This window comes from Pholcus phalangioides, unplaced genomic scaffold (genome assembly GCF_987345545.1).
Source record: "Pholcus phalangioides strain wild (caught in Gottingen) unplaced genomic scaffold, Ppha-v1.0 ptg000031l_1, whole genome shotgun sequence".
NCBI lineage: Eukaryota > Metazoa > Arthropoda > Arachnida > Araneae > Pholcidae > Pholcus > Pholcus phalangioides.
Genome location: NW_028301621.1, coordinates 381983 through 399492, shown reverse-complemented (window position 1 = coordinate 399492; position 17510 = coordinate 381983). Strand labels below are relative to the sequence as shown.

Genomic DNA, 17510 nt, shown 5'->3' with positions numbered 1-17510 from the left:
ACGAAATTTTGCTGACGGGGGGGGGGGGGTTAAAAATGGCTGAAAGTTGCTGATGTAATACTTGAACGGCCCCTAACGACCGGTAAATATCATTCAATCCATTACAACAACTGAACTCTCTCTTGGCTCGGCATCTTCCTTTTTTTTGTTGTTTTTTCCAAAGAAATGGACAAAATCCGTCGTTGAATCCGTCGTTGTCAATGACCTTGACATATGATGCTCGCAGAAGAAAGGGTATAAAACAGATGGTTAAAAGATAAGGAAGACTCGATGGTTAACTAGCACCATCATTAGCAACACTTTGCTTACCATTGTGTTTTATTTTTTCACATGGTGGCTCAATCTCATTTTCCATGAGATTGATTTTTTTAAATCTTATTCTAAATTTTATTGCACAATTTCACTTGATTTCTCCATGGGCGTGCAAGTGAGCTTATTTTGCTGCATGCAGTAAAAAATAAATGTAGATTTTGGCCATAACATAGTATTTTCGTAAGTGGAATGTACATACTGCACTGTATTATGTATACATGCTGTGGCTTTTTTTACATATTTTATTGCAATATTGTAACAGAATGAAAGAATTAATTTAATGAAAGAAAACGCAGAAAAACCTTTTTCTTCATAGATGGGTCTGACACTGAATAGCCTCATCATTTCTGAAGGATTTGCTCTCGTAAGTAACAGGTGATTTTTATTAATAACCACTTTAAGACCAGATATGACCCAGGCTCTGTCCCTTAGGGGATATAAGCCAAATTATCAACCATTGACTTCAGTCTCGAGGAAAAGGTCAACTGAAGAAGGATTTTCTTTTACTGAAAAAGTAAAAGGTTTTGCTTTTTGTATTAATATCGGAGAAAGGATTTACTTCCTTTTTTTTACAAGTAAAAGGTTTTCTTTCTTTTTATTAATACCACCCAATGTGTGAGCATGTGAGCGTCCAAAAGAGTGAACTAGAAAGTTTGCAAGCAAGTGAGTGACCGAAACAGTGTGCAAGTACGTCAGTGAAAAAAAAGTGTATGATCACGAGAGAGTGAGTAAAGTAGTGTGCAAGTTATGACTGACCAAAACAGTATCCAAGCATTCCAGTGACCAAAACAATGTGCAAGCATGTGAGTGATCAAAACAGTGTGCAAGCATGTGAGTGATCAGTGGTGTATAGATATTGTGTGTATTTACAGAAGTGAGAGCCCAAGTGAGCGTTGCACAAGGCAGTGAATTCGAGGAATGAGTGGTCAATAAAATTAGACTAGAATTGGAGAAGGGCGGCAAAACTCCTGTAGCCCACAGGCGGAAATATCGTAAATCTTTCTCTGGGTGGAACTGTCAACTCGTGCTCATTATTCGCAGATTTTATCTCCGCAGAGAGCAGGCAGGCCTTCACAAGCCCCATAGTTGCCACAGCGGTGGTCGGCTGAAGTTGGTTTTCTGTGGTTCCCAACTTCGAGGCGCAAATGCGAGCTGATCTTCCCGTTAAAAAGTCTCGCCACAGAGAGCAACAGTCCTACAAACAGTACAAATATTCAGTCGCTACACTTCACTCCTGAAATATATATGGCTGCAATGAAAAATCAAACACACACAACACTAGATACATACTCAGGCTGTTAGGTACACACACTTACAATTCCGGCGCAACTTACTAGGTAGTAAATTGCCCATGGTGATAGACCTGAGTTTGGTTTGAAGTAAAGCAGGCCTTCAACACAATACTTACATAACATGAAAATTTAGGCTCTCACCATCCTCACTTCAAAGTATAAAAGGCAGATGGCAGCACCAGTAGAAAACGAAACACGAATAATTCTGAAAACAAAAATACGTTAAAGAACACACATGAGCAAAATTTTCTCTACTTATGCAGGCTAAGATTATTTATTTGTCTTTATTCACATTATTATCAAATATTTTTCTGGAATAAAAAAATAAATAAAAAGAAGTAAATACTGTATTGTATAAAATTTTTTGAAATTCTTTCGGCTGTGAAATGTCCGAAAATGATTAAAAACGTTCTCTTCGTTTGGATTAATATAAATTTTTTCATTATTATTTCTTTTTTCCTCCTCTTCTATATTTTGTAATATTTGCTCTTTATTTAAATTCAAGATAAGTAATGAAGAAACCATCTTGAGGTCACTTCATCACTTTGCGGCGGCGGAAGTTTATTTTCTATCGTTTGCTAATTCGAGTTACAAACAATCAATGAATCGGTTTTTATTGTTTTGGTCGTTAGTTTTTAACAATTGTTGGCAAAAAAAAACAACACAAAGTATTCCACAAAGCGAGATAATTACAGAGAGAAAATGCAAAGACAATATAAATTGGCAGTATCGTATATAGGGGCGGCGTTTTGTATTTTTTCCATATACAACTTCCATAACTTGAAATTACTTCAAAAACATTCGAGGGGTTCAGAAAGAAACGATGAAATTTCGCAAACTTTCATGTCTAATGCACGGGAATATACACTGAAGAGCCAAAAAAACTGGTAACCTGCCTTATACCGTCTAGGGCCCCCGCGAGCCAGCAGAAGTGCCGCAACACGACGTGGCATGGACTCGACTAATGTCTGGAGTAGTGCTGGAGGTAATTGTCACCATGAATCCTGCAGGGCTGTCCATAAATCCGTAGGAGTAAGAGGGGGTGGAGATCTCTTCTGAACAGCACGTTGCAAGGCATCCCAGATATGTTCAATAATGTTCATGTCTGGGGATTTAGGTGGCCAGCGGAAGTGTCTAAAGTCAGAAGTGTTCCTGGAGCCACTTTGTAGCAATTCTGGACGTGTGGGGTGTCACATTGTCCTGCTGAAATTGTCCAAGTCCGTCGGAATGCACAATGGACATGAATAGGTGCAGGTGATCAGACAGGATGCTTACGTACCTGTCAACTGTCAGAGTCTTATCTAGACGTATCAGGGGTCCCATATCACGCCAACTGCACATGCCCCATACCATCACAGAGCCTCCACCAGCTTGAACAGTCCCCTGTTGACATGTAGGGTCCATGGATTCATGAGGTTTTCTCCATACCTGTACACGTCCATTAGCTCGAAGCAATTGGAACCGAGACTCGTCAGACCAAGCAACGTGTTTCCAGTCCTCAACAGTCCAATGTCGGTGTTGTCGGGCCCAGGCGAGGCGTAAAGCTTTGTGTCGTGTAGTCATCAAGGGTACACTTCGGCTCCGAAAGCCCATATCGATGATGTTTCGTTGAATGGCTCGCACGCTGACACTTGTTGATGGCCCAGCATTTAAATCTGCAGCAATTTGCGGAAGGGTTGCACGTCTGTCACGTTTAATGATTCTCGTTGGTCCGTTCTTGCATGATCTTTTTCCGGCCGCAGCGATGTCGTAGATTTAATTTTTTACCGGATTCCCGATATTCACGGTACACTCGTGAAATGGTCGTACGTGAAAATCCAAATTTCATCGCTACCTCGGAAATGCTATGTCCCATCTCTCGTGCGCCGACTATAACACCACGTTCAAACACACTAAAATCTCGATTACCTGCCATTGTAGCAGCAGTAACCGATCTAACAATTATATGCCAGATACTTGTTGTGTTTATAGGCGTTGCCGACTGCAGTGCCGTACTCTGATTGGTTTCATATCTCTTTATTTGCATACGCATGCCTGTACCAGTTTTTTTGGTTCTTCAGTTTAAAATAGGTTATAAATTTTTTTTAATTTGAAATCTAAGTAGTTCTAATTATTCCTGATAGGTGGCACTTTATCTTTGAGCAAAACTGTTAATCATAAAAAATATTCCTCATATCAGCCTTCATTCGTGAGCAAAACCCGCCACTATTGTACGATGTTGTTTCAACGTTGTTCAAGTCAGTAAATTAAAGTCAACGATGAAGTCAACGTTGTCAGGTTCCGTACCTACAGGATAGATACTATCGACCGCCCAATAATTACACACGTGATTGCTTGTGAAAATTACTATGGAACAGTGTTTTCAGTTTTTTCACTCTTGACCAATAATTGTGGAGTAATTAAACGCATTAAAAATTGATGCCGCCGCTTTCGAATCCTGTCGAACGTGCACCAAACGTATAACTTGGCGTTTTTAAGCTGATAGCAACGCCGTAACTCTGAGAAGTAATCAAGGAAGCTAAAGCTGTGCAAACCAGTTTTTTCCCTCGCCCTTTCCCTCTAAAAATTTGACTTAACAGTAAAGGAAAGAAAATTACCGCATTTTTGGCAAAAAAAGTGTTTGTGATGTGGGAAAACATTTTTTTTTTCAATAGATCTCGTTTCTCTAACACGTTGCATATCTGGTGATAAATTTACCAATATATTAGGGTGAAGGGGGGGGGGGTATAGCACGTAATAACAAGGTTAACATCACCCTACACGAAGAGAAAAGCGCCAATCGTAAAAGAAAATAATTGAACTTGACTCGGGGCATAATATTTCAGTTCATTTTCAATTAGCGGCAACCCGCTGCATGGGGAATTGTTTTTCTTTGGATGTTTGGCGTGTAACTCATCGTTAGAAAACTGCCACGTCACAAAATTTCAAAACGTTATAACTCCCTTAATATTCGTCCGATTCTAAAACGGAAAACAGTTTTCTGTATTTGTTTTCACAAGGAATCACGTGTGCAATTATTGGGCGTGTTGATAATATCCACCTTGTATTTGAATATACATGGTAGAAAAGAAACCTCATTATACCAATTTATTCTCTTTAGTGTTTTTTTAGTATTTTAGAAAGTATATCATTTTGTGTCATTTCAATACAAAATATTGCTATATTTTGCTAAGTAGAATACTTTTTTTTCTAGGAAGAGTTGATTTCTTGTTGTTGTCTTTTTTAGAGAGCTGCTGAAATTTTACTTATTTAGAGATTCATATAAAATCACACCAAAAAAAAAAAAAAGAAAAAAAAAAAAAAGAGGGGAATGGAAATTATACAAATTCAAGGCAAAAATTATTCAACTTTGCTGAGCAAGATTTTATCTGTTATAGACAACATTAAACTGAAGGTGAACTGTATATTTCACCCCTCGATTAACCGTTTTAGCTGATTAAAAAATTCACTCAATTTAAATAAATAACTATGTCGATATGTTATTTTAATTACAAATATGCTAACAGAAACCATTTACATCCATTAAAGAAAAGAATACGCTGTGCCGACGCTGCCTCGATTATTTTCGTGAAAACGTCAATCTTGTATAATAAATTGAAATTAAATTTTTTGTAGTATATAATGCTGTGATGGGGATCATGGGAACAAAATTTCACCTAAATGAAGGTTCCGTATCCATATTAAAATGAAGATCGATCTGAAGTTGGTTTCTCAGCTACTAAGGAGGGGGAGAATGGTTGATGATAGACAGAAATAAGGAATGCATGAGGATACGAACTTCCAAACTAATAATTGGGTAGAATGTGTTTAAAAAGGGATGTAAGAGAGCATGAAATAGCGCTAAGCGATTTGAAATTGTCGTTGTTGTGACAGCAAGCCAGTAGTCGTTGATAGACACGCGTTAACAAAGTGTGCACTGAAGTTGAAGTGCGAACCCATCACTTCTAAGAATCGGAACGAATGCGGTTTTTCTCACAGGCCCGCAGAAGTGGTCGTCTATGACCGCAAACAGTAATGGAGGACCGAGAACAAAATCCACAAAGATATGCAAAATAGAATGGAGGCCTGAGAAAGCATGACTCTGCAGTGTAAAATGAGAGTTGTGAAAAAAAAGGTTTCATTGAGGCTCGGCTTCCTACTTTTTATATTGACTGCATTTCATTGGTTCTCGTGGGGATCGGTTTCTCGTAAAATTTAAGCGAACGTTCTCCAACTTTTTAAAGTAGTTGTCGACCTCGGTGCAAGTTGAATTTCGGGCGCCCGCCACAGCATTGGGAATGTCAAGGGGGTCCAATGGGTCTGGCTCGAACTCCATTGCACTGTCCTCCATTTCATCAGCAACGAAATCCACAGCCATACATCTTCCAGCCCCGTCAGATGCTGCCAGAGTTGCCCGAGCGCGCATGCGTGCCCTATATTTGCAGCAGTACTACGCGTTGGATTCGGGTCCAGCGCGTTTGGTGTCATTCTCTTTGTAATTTTGTGTTCTACGCAATCGTGGCGATTTTTCTTATTTTGGTTGTATTATGCACTCATATATCGTGATGTTTTGTAAAAATCCAGAAACGTTTATACTTTTTTAAATTTACAGGCTTGTATCTTTTTACGTGTTGAAGATACAAACTCAATGCTCAAAATGTGTTATAGCGCATATACTCCTCTTCAAAACAACATTTGGTTCACTGGGATTGAGTAAGTAGTTTCTGAGTTATGATCCCGTTCATAGACACATGTCGAATCCGAAAACTTTAATATGATTGGTTCACTTTTTACGAGTGCACAGTTTCTGATGTTAGGCTGTTAAAAATATAAAAGGGGCTGTTCAAGTATTACGTAAGCAAATTTTTAGCCATTTTTGACCCCCTTCCCCCCTTGTCAGCAAAAGCCAGCAAAACGCTGACCCCCTCCTCCCCCCGTCAGCAAAATGTCGTCATCAGCTCTGCCCCTCTGAATCCAACTCATATTTTTCATAAAGGGTGGTTGATGACGTAAGCATTATCCGAACCCCCTCCCCTCCCCCCTTGTCATCAAAAGTCAGCAAATCGAAACCACCTTCCCCCATCGATGATGACGTAATACTTGAACAGCCCCAAACTGGTATTAGCACAAATATTAATTTTTTTTCTTTAAAATGAAACGAAGATGGCAGTGCTATGTCTATTTTTGAAGTTTTAAATTAATTCTACTAAAACTGTCGCTTATTTGGACGCGATTGCCGCTCCATACCCGGCATCGATTTTAAAGACATGTTTACATCAAAATGGATAAAATGGAATACGTTTTGATGGGAGAGAATCATAGAGAATTAACTTTTTTGGGTGTGGAAAAAAAATTATACATTAATATAAAATAATTTTTGGTAATTATTCATCATAATTTGTTAATTATTCATCATAATTTGTTAATTATTCATCATAATTTGTTAATTATTCATCATAATTTGTTAATTATTCATCATAATTTGTTAATTATTCATCATAATTTGTTAATTATTCATCATAATCATTTCACGTGTGCCTTGCTTGTTAGGCGTATTTCGTTGTTGTTTTTGTTAATTATTACGTGAAATATGAATTTTCAACTATTAACGGAGTTTTGAACAACTCGGCAATTAATGAATATTCGTGCTTTTCCCAGTTCTGATTCGTATATTGCGATATATAGGCTACAGGGTGGATATTATTGACCGTTTAATAATTACACACGCGATTGTTTGTGAAAAACTAATATGGAAAAAGTGTTTCCTCCGTTTTTCAGGATCGGACAAATACTTCGGGAGTTATAATTTTTTTGAATTTTGGTGACATGCCAATTTTATAACGGTTAGTTACACGCCAACGAAAGTAAATTTCTCCCCCAACAGAGGATTGCAGCTTTTTGAAAATGAACCGAAATATTCAATCCCGTTAGAGGCCAAGTCAAGCACGATTGGTGCGTTTTCCTCTCCATGTAGTGTGTTGTTATAACCTTATTACTACGTGTTAGCTTCCCCCACTATATTGGCAAACTTATCACCAGATTTGTAAAGAGTTAGCCAAACGAGATCTATTTGAAAAATTGTTTAATTAAAAATTTTGTCAAAAAGTGGTAATTTGCTCTCTTTCACTGTTACGTGAAACCTTTGAGAAGCGAAATTCTGGAGACGATTTCTCACAAATTTCAAGAAAGGGCAGAGGATCAGGGGGTGTTCCTGTTCTTATAGATTGATCTTAAGCCAGTGTTTCTTAATCTTTTTTCGTCGCGACCCGAAATCAACATAATCGAACTCGCGACACATAAATTTGTTTGTTTTTTCAAATAAGTGAAACACGTGCATTTATAACAGGAGTGTAAGTGAATTTGTACTATCCCTCTTGGAAGCCCCTGCAAATTAATTTTGGGTCGCGTTTCATAGCTAAAGAACCCCAGGGTGTAACTGAATTTGTGAAACCCACTTCGGGAGCCTGTGCTACCTAAATTTGAGTCAATACCCATAGGTTAAGAACCTTCTGTCTTAAGCCGTCTCCACATGAATAAATAGAAGAACTATGATAGATCGGGGGTACACCTTCCGACAAATGTCTTCGTTTTTGAGCATACATTCTATGACAAAAAAAAGATATTTCAGTGTGTCCTACACAAAGTTCTTCCCCATCTTTTGTGAAGCATCTTTTGGATACGGAAAAGAAAACATCAACAACAATCAATGATAGACAAGCATAAACTTTATTCGCCTTTATTGATTTTACATCATTGATTTTGTCTCGGTAAGAAAATTTTCCAAGAACGCCATCGACATTTACATTTAGATTCCTTTCAGTCGTGGTTTTCATTTGGACCGTATAAGTTGGAGGTAATAAAGTAAATTTCAATCAATGTGAGGATGAACAAAAACGAAAATCATCAAGTCAATAAATGATCGATTGCATTTCCTCAGTGAACGATTAGAATCGAGACTCAGATCTTCTTCATCAAACCCTTTTTTTTTCTAAAAGTTTCCATTTTCTATCTTCGGGAACGAATGTTTATCTAACGTTTATTAAAAAAAAGGGGATAAAGGCCGGTTGCAAAAATATACACAACACATAAAATGAAGGGTATTTCACGAAGAGTACCCAAAAAGAATAAAAATTCTATAGTTATTTCTAATGTCGAAATAAAATTCAATCTGTAAAACATTTTGGAGGAAAATCCACTGAGATATCAACGGTTGAAATCCTTGAAGAACCAATTTTTTTGAACTTTAAGTAACGTAAAAGAAAGAACTGAAACTTATAAAAAAATAATAATGAATGCAGGTCAAGAGAACGTAAAACAGTGATATTGTCGAAGAAAATTTGAAGAATATTGCTCCAAAATGTGGAAACAGCTGCTACATAACGTTGATAATAGTTAGCAATACTCCTTTTTGATTAAGTAATACTAAATTTGGTTGTATAAAATGACGAAAAAATTCAAGGATTTGATTCATATATTGAAGGATTTTCAATTAAATATTACAGGACTAATTTCATCGATTTGACCTAATCAACTCTGATTCAAATATCCCGCGTAAACACTGAGCTCGGATTTTACCCAACCAACTCGTATAACGTGACGTTGACACCCTTTCGTAACTGGACCTTTAATTCCGTTGAGTGAACGTAACGCACCCTGTATAAAGTTGCATATATTTATGTAACTTCCAAGATAGGTAACACGAAAGGAAGTCAAGTCACATGAGTTGATTTTGTTAAAAAAGAAAAGCACAAATTTTATTAGCTGTTATTTTTTATTGAGGGCTATAAATTGAATTTAAAATCTAACATTTTGTATCTCCCACAAAAAAACAAAAAACAAAAAAAAGAACACACACACAAAACAACAACAAACAATTATAATTTTACATAACGGTGACAACAGCCCTATTTTACAGCTTTGGTCATTTTTCGTATTTATAGTGGAGAAGAAAAAAAGGGAGGAACAGAGAGAAAGAAAAATAGAGAAAGAAAGCCAAGAAGGGCCTATGTTTTTGTGCAAGAATTCTTATGTGCAGAAATGCATCGCGCGGATCTGCCTATACACCAAAATATGTTGCCTTTGCTCACCCCTCCCCCCCATTTAAGTTTCAGAAAAGAATATGACAACTTCCTGAAACTCAATAGGCGAGTTCCAATCAAGATGCTTTGTTATAACTTTGCTCTAACTTATTACCAATAATAATAATAATAATATGCTATAAGAAAATAAGAAGTGTTTGATGAAGATTTCATATTTTTGCGTATTTTCAACATTCGGCACAAGAAAAGCCACGTGGCGACTTCGCGAATTCGAAATCGACTCGATGTCACAGAGCTTATTTTTTCTGTCAGAAAATTATTTACAAGACAAAGAAGTCGATTGTTTCGGTTTCTCCACGTTCCCAGTTCTTTCGTATATTTACAGAAATGGAAATAAAATGGCGTAAAAGATGTACATCAATGTCTCCGAGGGTATTTCTCACCGAATGGAATCAGCGGAACAAACGAATAATTATTTACAAAGGGAGGATCATCAATCTAGCCTCGAAGTCCATCTATGAATGGAATCCGAGTTTCATAACGACAGCAGCTGTGATGTCCGTTCATTACATATAATTACACACTTAAAAATGACACGATTATTATTATTAATTTTTTTCGTTAAAAAAGCAATTTTTTTTTTTTTTGCGAGGTTGTTACGTCTGGTACTGCAACATGGCGGCTGCGGCTGCCGCGGGTGCCGTGAGGTTCGGATGATGCTGGGCGTTCATCCGGAGAGCCGGGAAACCCTTGTTGTACCATTCGTCGGCGTCGGCGGCCGCGTCTTGCCTTATGGCGGCCATTCCGGCGGCCGCCATGTTCGCGGCATTCGCGTGACCCGCCATCGAGAACGGCTGGCCTGCGGCTGCCATCGGTGGGTATGACGAGGCCATCGGCTGGTACCTGGTCATGCTGTTGATGGCGTTCGGTGGCGGGTACTGGTACCCTCTGGTGGCTGCGGGATATATGTTCCTCATCATAGCACCGTTGCACGTCGGCAGTACAGACGGAGCAGCGAGAGCTTTCTGCAGTTGCTTCTCTTGCTTTCTGTATTTGGCCCGGCGGTTCTGGAACCAGACCTGCGAGTAAAAAAAAACCAAATCGTTATCTAAGAGAAATGCCACATGTTGATTAAGCGGGAAATCAATTATTGATATTTAAAGTGAGAAAAATAAGTTTTTTGGGGGGGGGGCGTAATGACTAGGGCTAGGATTTTTATGACCTAAAAACTGCTTGAAAATGCTCCATAAAAATACATTTATGCTCTAAAATATTTTTAAATAACTATAAAACAAGAAAAATTACCTAAACACATTTCCCTCTACCATTTCCGGTAAAGTAAATTTTAGTGAAATGAGGCACCAATGAGGAATATTAATGCAATTAAAACCGTTTTAAATCATCAGTTGTAGCTTGAATTGAAATTCTCAATTTACCCACTGCCAAATGTATGGACCTCTCATAGAATCAGTAACACAGCTTTTTATTTAAATTATTTTTTATTTCTACACCAAACTGAAAGTTGGCCTGGAAGCAAAACTGCATTGAAGCATTTTTCCCATAGGGAAAGGAGGGTGGGGGGAACTTGAAAATACAAATTTATGTATAAACTGTATACTAAAATGGGAGTATAGTTGAACCGTCTTAAGATAAACTTGCTCAATATAATATTCGCTTAATACGAACTAATATTTTTCACGTTGGACATAATCAATTCACTGTTTTGTTGGTCAATACAAAATTCGTTTAGTACGAAATATTTTCTGTACTGTATTTTTCGACTTAATGAAAAAAAAGTTATAAAATGGTCATGTTATTTTTTTAGGGAAGAAGAGGATAGTGGAAAAGGAGAACTTGAGAGATCACCAGGAAACCTTTAGGACAAGACTAGTGTGCAACAGGTCTACTTCTAAGAATTCTGTCTCTAGCTCGAAGAAAGGGGGGAGAAGAAGTTGGAATCATCACTAAAACGAATGTACAGATGTTCTGTGAACACTAGATCTTAATTTTTTTTATCTCAACCTCGTATAAGTCTTTCAGTAGAGGATGGGAGAGAAAATGCGAATTTTCGCTTAAAATCATTAAAATAGGCTCTATCATGTAAAAATAGTGAAATATGCGAAAAAAAAATCATGCAAAGTCATAGAAATCCTAGGCCTAGTAATGACTAACGAGGGTGTGAATTTTTTTTTAAGGTATCCGACTACGTTGAAAACGTCATTTTGGAAGAAAAAATATGAATTTTCATTTTTTAATTTTTTATAAAAGCCCATAATGTTGTGATTCCAAAACGGGCCTTGTTTTGTTTATATGATGCTTAGAATCAAAGTTACGTTCACTTTAGTGCTGCGTTTTTACATACAAGTAATACGCGAATAAAGACTTTAAACGTGTTTTACGAAGAATTCTATTTTTTTGACATTTTACTTGACTTTGTGACATGATTTGTAAAAATCGATTCAGTGCATCATTACGAAATTTTAATATGATATTTTGCTATATATTGTTGAGGTTATGAATCAAAATCTAAGGTCTATCACATATATTTTTTGAATTACAGTGTTTTATAGACAAAATGTAGGATGAAATTTCAAAAAAATTCACACGTATTTAAACATATTATGGTGTAACTTATGAACATATCATGCAATACTTTAAATTTTGGTTCATAACCTGCAACATTACTCGCTAAATGCACTGTGAAAATCACAAAGCATTTCATTAATAAAATTTTTTTGCAATCGTGTTTCGAATATCACATGCATTTTGCCTAAAATATGACATAAAAACGACTTTTTCATAGAAAATATAATAAATAGACCAAAATTTGTCACTGTGACCAAAAATGTATTTAAAGTTCACTCCAGAACCATTTTAAAGAAAAGTGACAAGAAAGGTAGTCGGATACTTTAATGCTAATCGGAATTTGTTTTCTTTGCAGCAATAATGATGTTGCAGTGAAGAAAATTGTAAGGCGGAAAAAGAATTCATGTTGAAGTTCAGAACTTCACGACTACAACCACACATTTTCATTGTTGCAACAGAATTAATTTCTTATTCTCCACCTTTTTTTAGGTCTTATTCAAAAAAAGTCTGACAACTAAATAGTCTATTCGCGTGAATATACAGTCAAACACGATTATAACGAGATCAAAGTATCCGTGAATTTTTGTCATTATAACTGAGGTTGCCGTTTCCGATATCTTTTAGACGAAAAATGTAATCGGATGCAATCACATGCAATGAAACAAGCGGTTATTTCACTATGATTAGAGTGACCATATTTGATTGAGAGATAATGGTAAATTTGGATCAGATACCGAGATATCACACCAATTCTTCCCAAAAATATTACCGTCAGAGGAATTGCCAAATATGGTTAATGAATTAACCTTGTTGAGAAATACAATGCTAAAAATATGCAGTGATTTCAAATGTATTTCACCGGGTGAAAATTACCTGGCAAATAAGTGGAATGAATATTTACAGTCATATTCATTTTTACACAATTTACAAATTATGCAAAATACTTCCATCTCTGATTTTAATAAAGATTGATGATTAAAGTAAATTTCGTTCAAAAAAAAAACGTGGATAACGGAATATTTCTGTAACGGAAAAAGGCAGAAAGAGAGAAAATACGGGAAAATGCAGTAATGACTCGTATACAGATCATGTTGATTAGGAGCACGTCAGAGCACTAAAAACTTCTTAAAAATCCTTTTTTCCATCGTTAGGTATCAAAAATGTCATAAAACGACGAAAAATGTGTCAGTATATCCGAGTTCGTGGCATTTTCATCGACATTATAAGCAAGGTTCATCAACATTATTATTTATGGGGTAAAATACGGAAAATCGGGGCATTGCCAATGCTCGCCAAAAAAAAGGTACAAATTTGCAAAATTGTAAACTATTGTGAATAAATCACGCTTGGAGGGAAATAAAGGCTGCACCAAATTTGCAATAAGTTAAAATGCATTTCCCGAAAAGAAAAGTTGAACACGATAAAAATTTGAGATGATTTATAGCCATATTTAGAGAGTACTAGCTATAATACCCGACGCTGCCCGGGTTTTCTTCAATGAGGCTTTTTGGATCATGTGACATGTCCCCCCCTCTTATATTTCGACCCCCCCCCTCCGAACTTCAAGTTAACCATTTGCCTGTGTGTGTTTCTGCTTCCAAAAATTAAAGCTGTGGAATTTCTTCGATGTACTTTACGAGCCCATACTTAATTTTCAAACAACCTAAACTATAGGAATTTAGGCAGTTGAATATTAAAAAACAATACGGAGAACTCAATTTTCAATTTGAAAAAATATAAATAAAAAGTTGAAATCACAGTTATTGTATGGATATCTAACTCAAAAGTAGGTCCGGCTAATTACTTCATATTTAATTTTTTTTTCTGGGCTTCGTATATCTCGAAGCGAACTCAAAATTTCAAAAATCGAGAATTCTGTACAATTTTTAAAATTGATGTGGCGGAAAATCCCACTGAATTTTTGCATTTCTATAGTAAAATCGACAATTTTAACTCTGATTTCTATGGGAGATCATCCTTTGCCTGACCCTCAAAGTGATGATGATTCTGCCTCAATGCTTGGATGACTGAAAATGTGGCAAACCATTATAAAGACATAAACTTTTATATATATACTGGCAACATTAAAAACGTGACAAACCATTGTAAAGGCATAGACACGTTTGAAACGTATTGCTAGGGAACCACGGTAACCAAAGTAAACATTCCGAAAGTGATTATTGAGGCCCAGAAACCATTGTTGCCCGATAGTTTTTTGCCCATTTCGGGCTTTTGCCCAGATCTGACAAACTTATCGTTCAAGTTGGGCCCCGTTTGGTATATATGCAAAATTTGGTGACGATCGATCTAAAATTGTAGATTTGTATAGAGATCATAAATACAGACAGAAAATTAATTTAATATACATAGATTATATAATTTATAAAATTCGCAAACCTTATCTGTATCTCCGATTTTAGAAAAGACTAGCTATAATACCCGGCGCTGCCTGGTTTTCTTCAATGAGGCTTTTTTGGATCACGTGATATCTCCCTCTCTTTTTCTTGAGGGACATACAAACCGTGTGCAAGTTAACCAATATAGCGACTTCGCGATTCATGAAATAATTAAATCTAGATTTACAGAAACGTAGAAATGAATATATATTTTTCCTTTTTTAAGGGGCGCTAGGTATTTCGATAAACCTCCACCCCCCTGAACTTCAAGTTATCTATTTCTGCCTATTTCAGCTTTCAAAAAATGCTTAATTAAAGCTGCGGAGTTTTTTCGATCCACTTTTTACGGGCTCATAATTAATTTTAAAATATCCTAACCTACATGAATTCATGAAAATAAATATCAAAAGACAATACGGAGACATTAATTTTCATGCTTGAGGATATAAATAAAAAGTTGAAATCAATGTTATTGCATGGATATCCAAATCAAAAGTAGGTCTGGCTAATCACTTCATATTTAATCTCCTGGGCTTCGTATATCTCTAAGCGAACTGAATATTTCAAAAATCGAGAATTCAATACAATTTTTAAAATTATTGATGGGGCGGAAAACCCCACCAAATTTCCGCATTTCTACAGTAAAATCGGCAATTTTAACACTGATTTCTATCGGAATCATCCTTTGCCTGACCCTCAAACTGATGCCGATGATGATTATGACGTCTATTCGAAAAGCCTCATTACTGGGAGGATTGAGAAAGTGGCAAACCATTATAAAGGCATAAACTATTATACATATACTAACAGGATTGAAGAAGTGACAAACCGTTGTAAAGGCATATACACGTCTGAAACGCATTGCTAGGGAACCACGGTAACCAAAGTAAACGTTCGGAAAGTGATTGTTGAGGCCCAAAAACCATTGTTGCCCTACGGTTTTTTGCCCATTTGGGACATTTGCCCTGCTCTGGCGAAATTTTAAAGTAGCCTATCGTTTAAGTCAGGTCCCAGTTGGTATATATGCAAAATTTGGCGACGATCGATCTAAAATTGTTGATTTGTATAGAGAACATAAATACAGACACACACAGACACACACACACAGAAAATAAATTTTATATATATAGATTGAGAATTCGAGTATGCTTCCTTAAAAACTGGATATTTTTTAGCAACAGATGAAAATTTTTAACGTGATAAGCTCTAATTCTAGGAATTTCCCGGGAAAACACTATAAAAATGGGAGAAAGTGACGAAAAAATGTCGTCGCAATGTCGAGGTCGTTGCGTTTTCACCGACGTTATATGCAAATCTCATTGAAATTATTCTCTATGAAAATCAGCAGGACCAACACTCGATGTCGTTACAGCCGAATTCCGTCACGTACAATAGGACTACGGCACGCTTGGCTGACTTTTAAATCACTAACCACGCATTTGATGTGGTAAAACATGAACGTTTTCGTTTAGATTTTGCGTTTCTTTTGATGAGGATCCAACCCATTTCGCAACGTGTGCACCATTCGAGCGTTAGTTTCGACTCTTCACACAACTCTAATTGTGCTCCATGTGGAACATCTCAATGAATTTTTCCAAAGATTTCATTCCGATTTGTTACTCATCCGAGTGTCTTCATGGTTACGCAACTAAAAATTTGCAAGTGCATTCAACGCACTCGGCTGCGTTTTTGTTGTTAATCACTGTATATACTCGCGTATAAGCCACCTTCCCCACCCCCAATTGAGGGTGGGGGAAGTAATCAAAACGGTAAAAAAATTGAAATCCCTAGTATAAAAGGACTCCCCAAAAGCTGGACAAAACTTTAGAAAAAAATATATTTTTTTGAGAAAAAAATATCTTTTTTTGAGAAAAAAAGTAACAATGAGAAATTATCAAAACCTCCAAAATGTTTTTCCTCCTCATCGAAAATCGTTCAACAACATTTTACTTTATATTGTAACTAGCTATAATACCCGGCGTTGCCCGGGTTTTTTTCAATGAGGCTTTTTTGGATCACGTGATACGTCCCTCTTTCTTTGAGGGAATTGCAAACCGTGTCCAAGTTCACCAATATGGCGACTTTCTGCGCGACTCATGAAACAAACAAATCTAGATTTAAAGAAACGTAAAAAAATAAATATATATATTTTTCTTTTTTTTAAAGGGTGCTAGGTATTTCGATTCCCCCCCTTTGAACACTTCAAGTTATTCATCTCTGCCTGTTTCTGCTTCAAAAAAATGCTTAATTAAAGCTGTGGAATTTCTTCGATGCACTTTATGGGCCCATAATTAATTTTAAAACAACCTAAACTATATGAATTTATGCAGTTGAATATCAAAAGACAATTCGCGGAGACATTAATTTTCATGCTTGAGAAGATATAAATAAAAAGTTGAAATCAATGTTATTGCATGAATATCCAGCTCAAAAGTAGGTCCGGGGCTAATTACTTCATATTTAATCGTATATCTATCTCTAAGCGAACTCAATATTTCAAAAATCGAGTATTTAATACAATTTTTAAAATTATTCATGTGACAGAAAACCTCACCAAATTTCCGCATTTCTACATTAAAATCGGCATTTTAACACTGATTTCTATGGGGGATCATCCTTTGCCTTACCCTCAAAGTGATGCCGATGATGGTGTCTATTCAAAAAGCTCTCATAACTGGGAGGATTGAATAAAGTGGCAAACTATTATAAAAGCATAAACTATTATACATATGCTAACAGGATTAGAGAAGTGACAAACCATTGTAAAGGCATAAAACACGTCTTAAACGCATTGCTAGGGAACCACGGTAACCAAAGTAAACGTTCGGAAAGTGATTGTTGAGGCCGAGAAAGCATTGTTGCCCGACAGTTTTCTGCCCATTTGGGGCACTTGCTCTGCTCTGACG

General features: G+C 36.5%; 2 protein-coding genes across 3 annotated transcripts in view; one reads left to right on the top strand and one right to left on the bottom strand.

The window, feature by feature from the left end:
• LOC149066961 (uncharacterized) overlaps window positions 1-11990 on the top strand; it is a 56431-nt gene extending 44441 nt beyond the window's left edge. Inside the window, exons 2-3 of the mRNA XM_089252934.1 lie at window positions 6196-6296; window positions 11448-11990. Of these exons, the coding sequence (XP_089109060.1) occupies window positions 6196-6296; window positions 11448-11502 (156 nt within the window). The 3' untranslated portion in view covers window positions 11503-11990. The remainder of the gene's footprint in view (window positions 1-6195; window positions 6297-11447) is intronic.
• The window catches only part of LOC149066960 (uncharacterized), a 73267-nt gene continuing 64060 nt past the window's right edge, over window positions 8304-17510 (bottom strand). For both annotated transcript variants that reach the window (XM_089252932.1, XM_089252933.1), the window contains exon 4: window positions 8304-10701. In XM_089252932.1, the coding sequence (XP_089109058.1) occupies window positions 10279-10701 (423 nt within the window). In that variant the 3' untranslated portion in view covers window positions 8304-10278. The remainder of the gene's footprint in view (window positions 10702-17510) is intronic.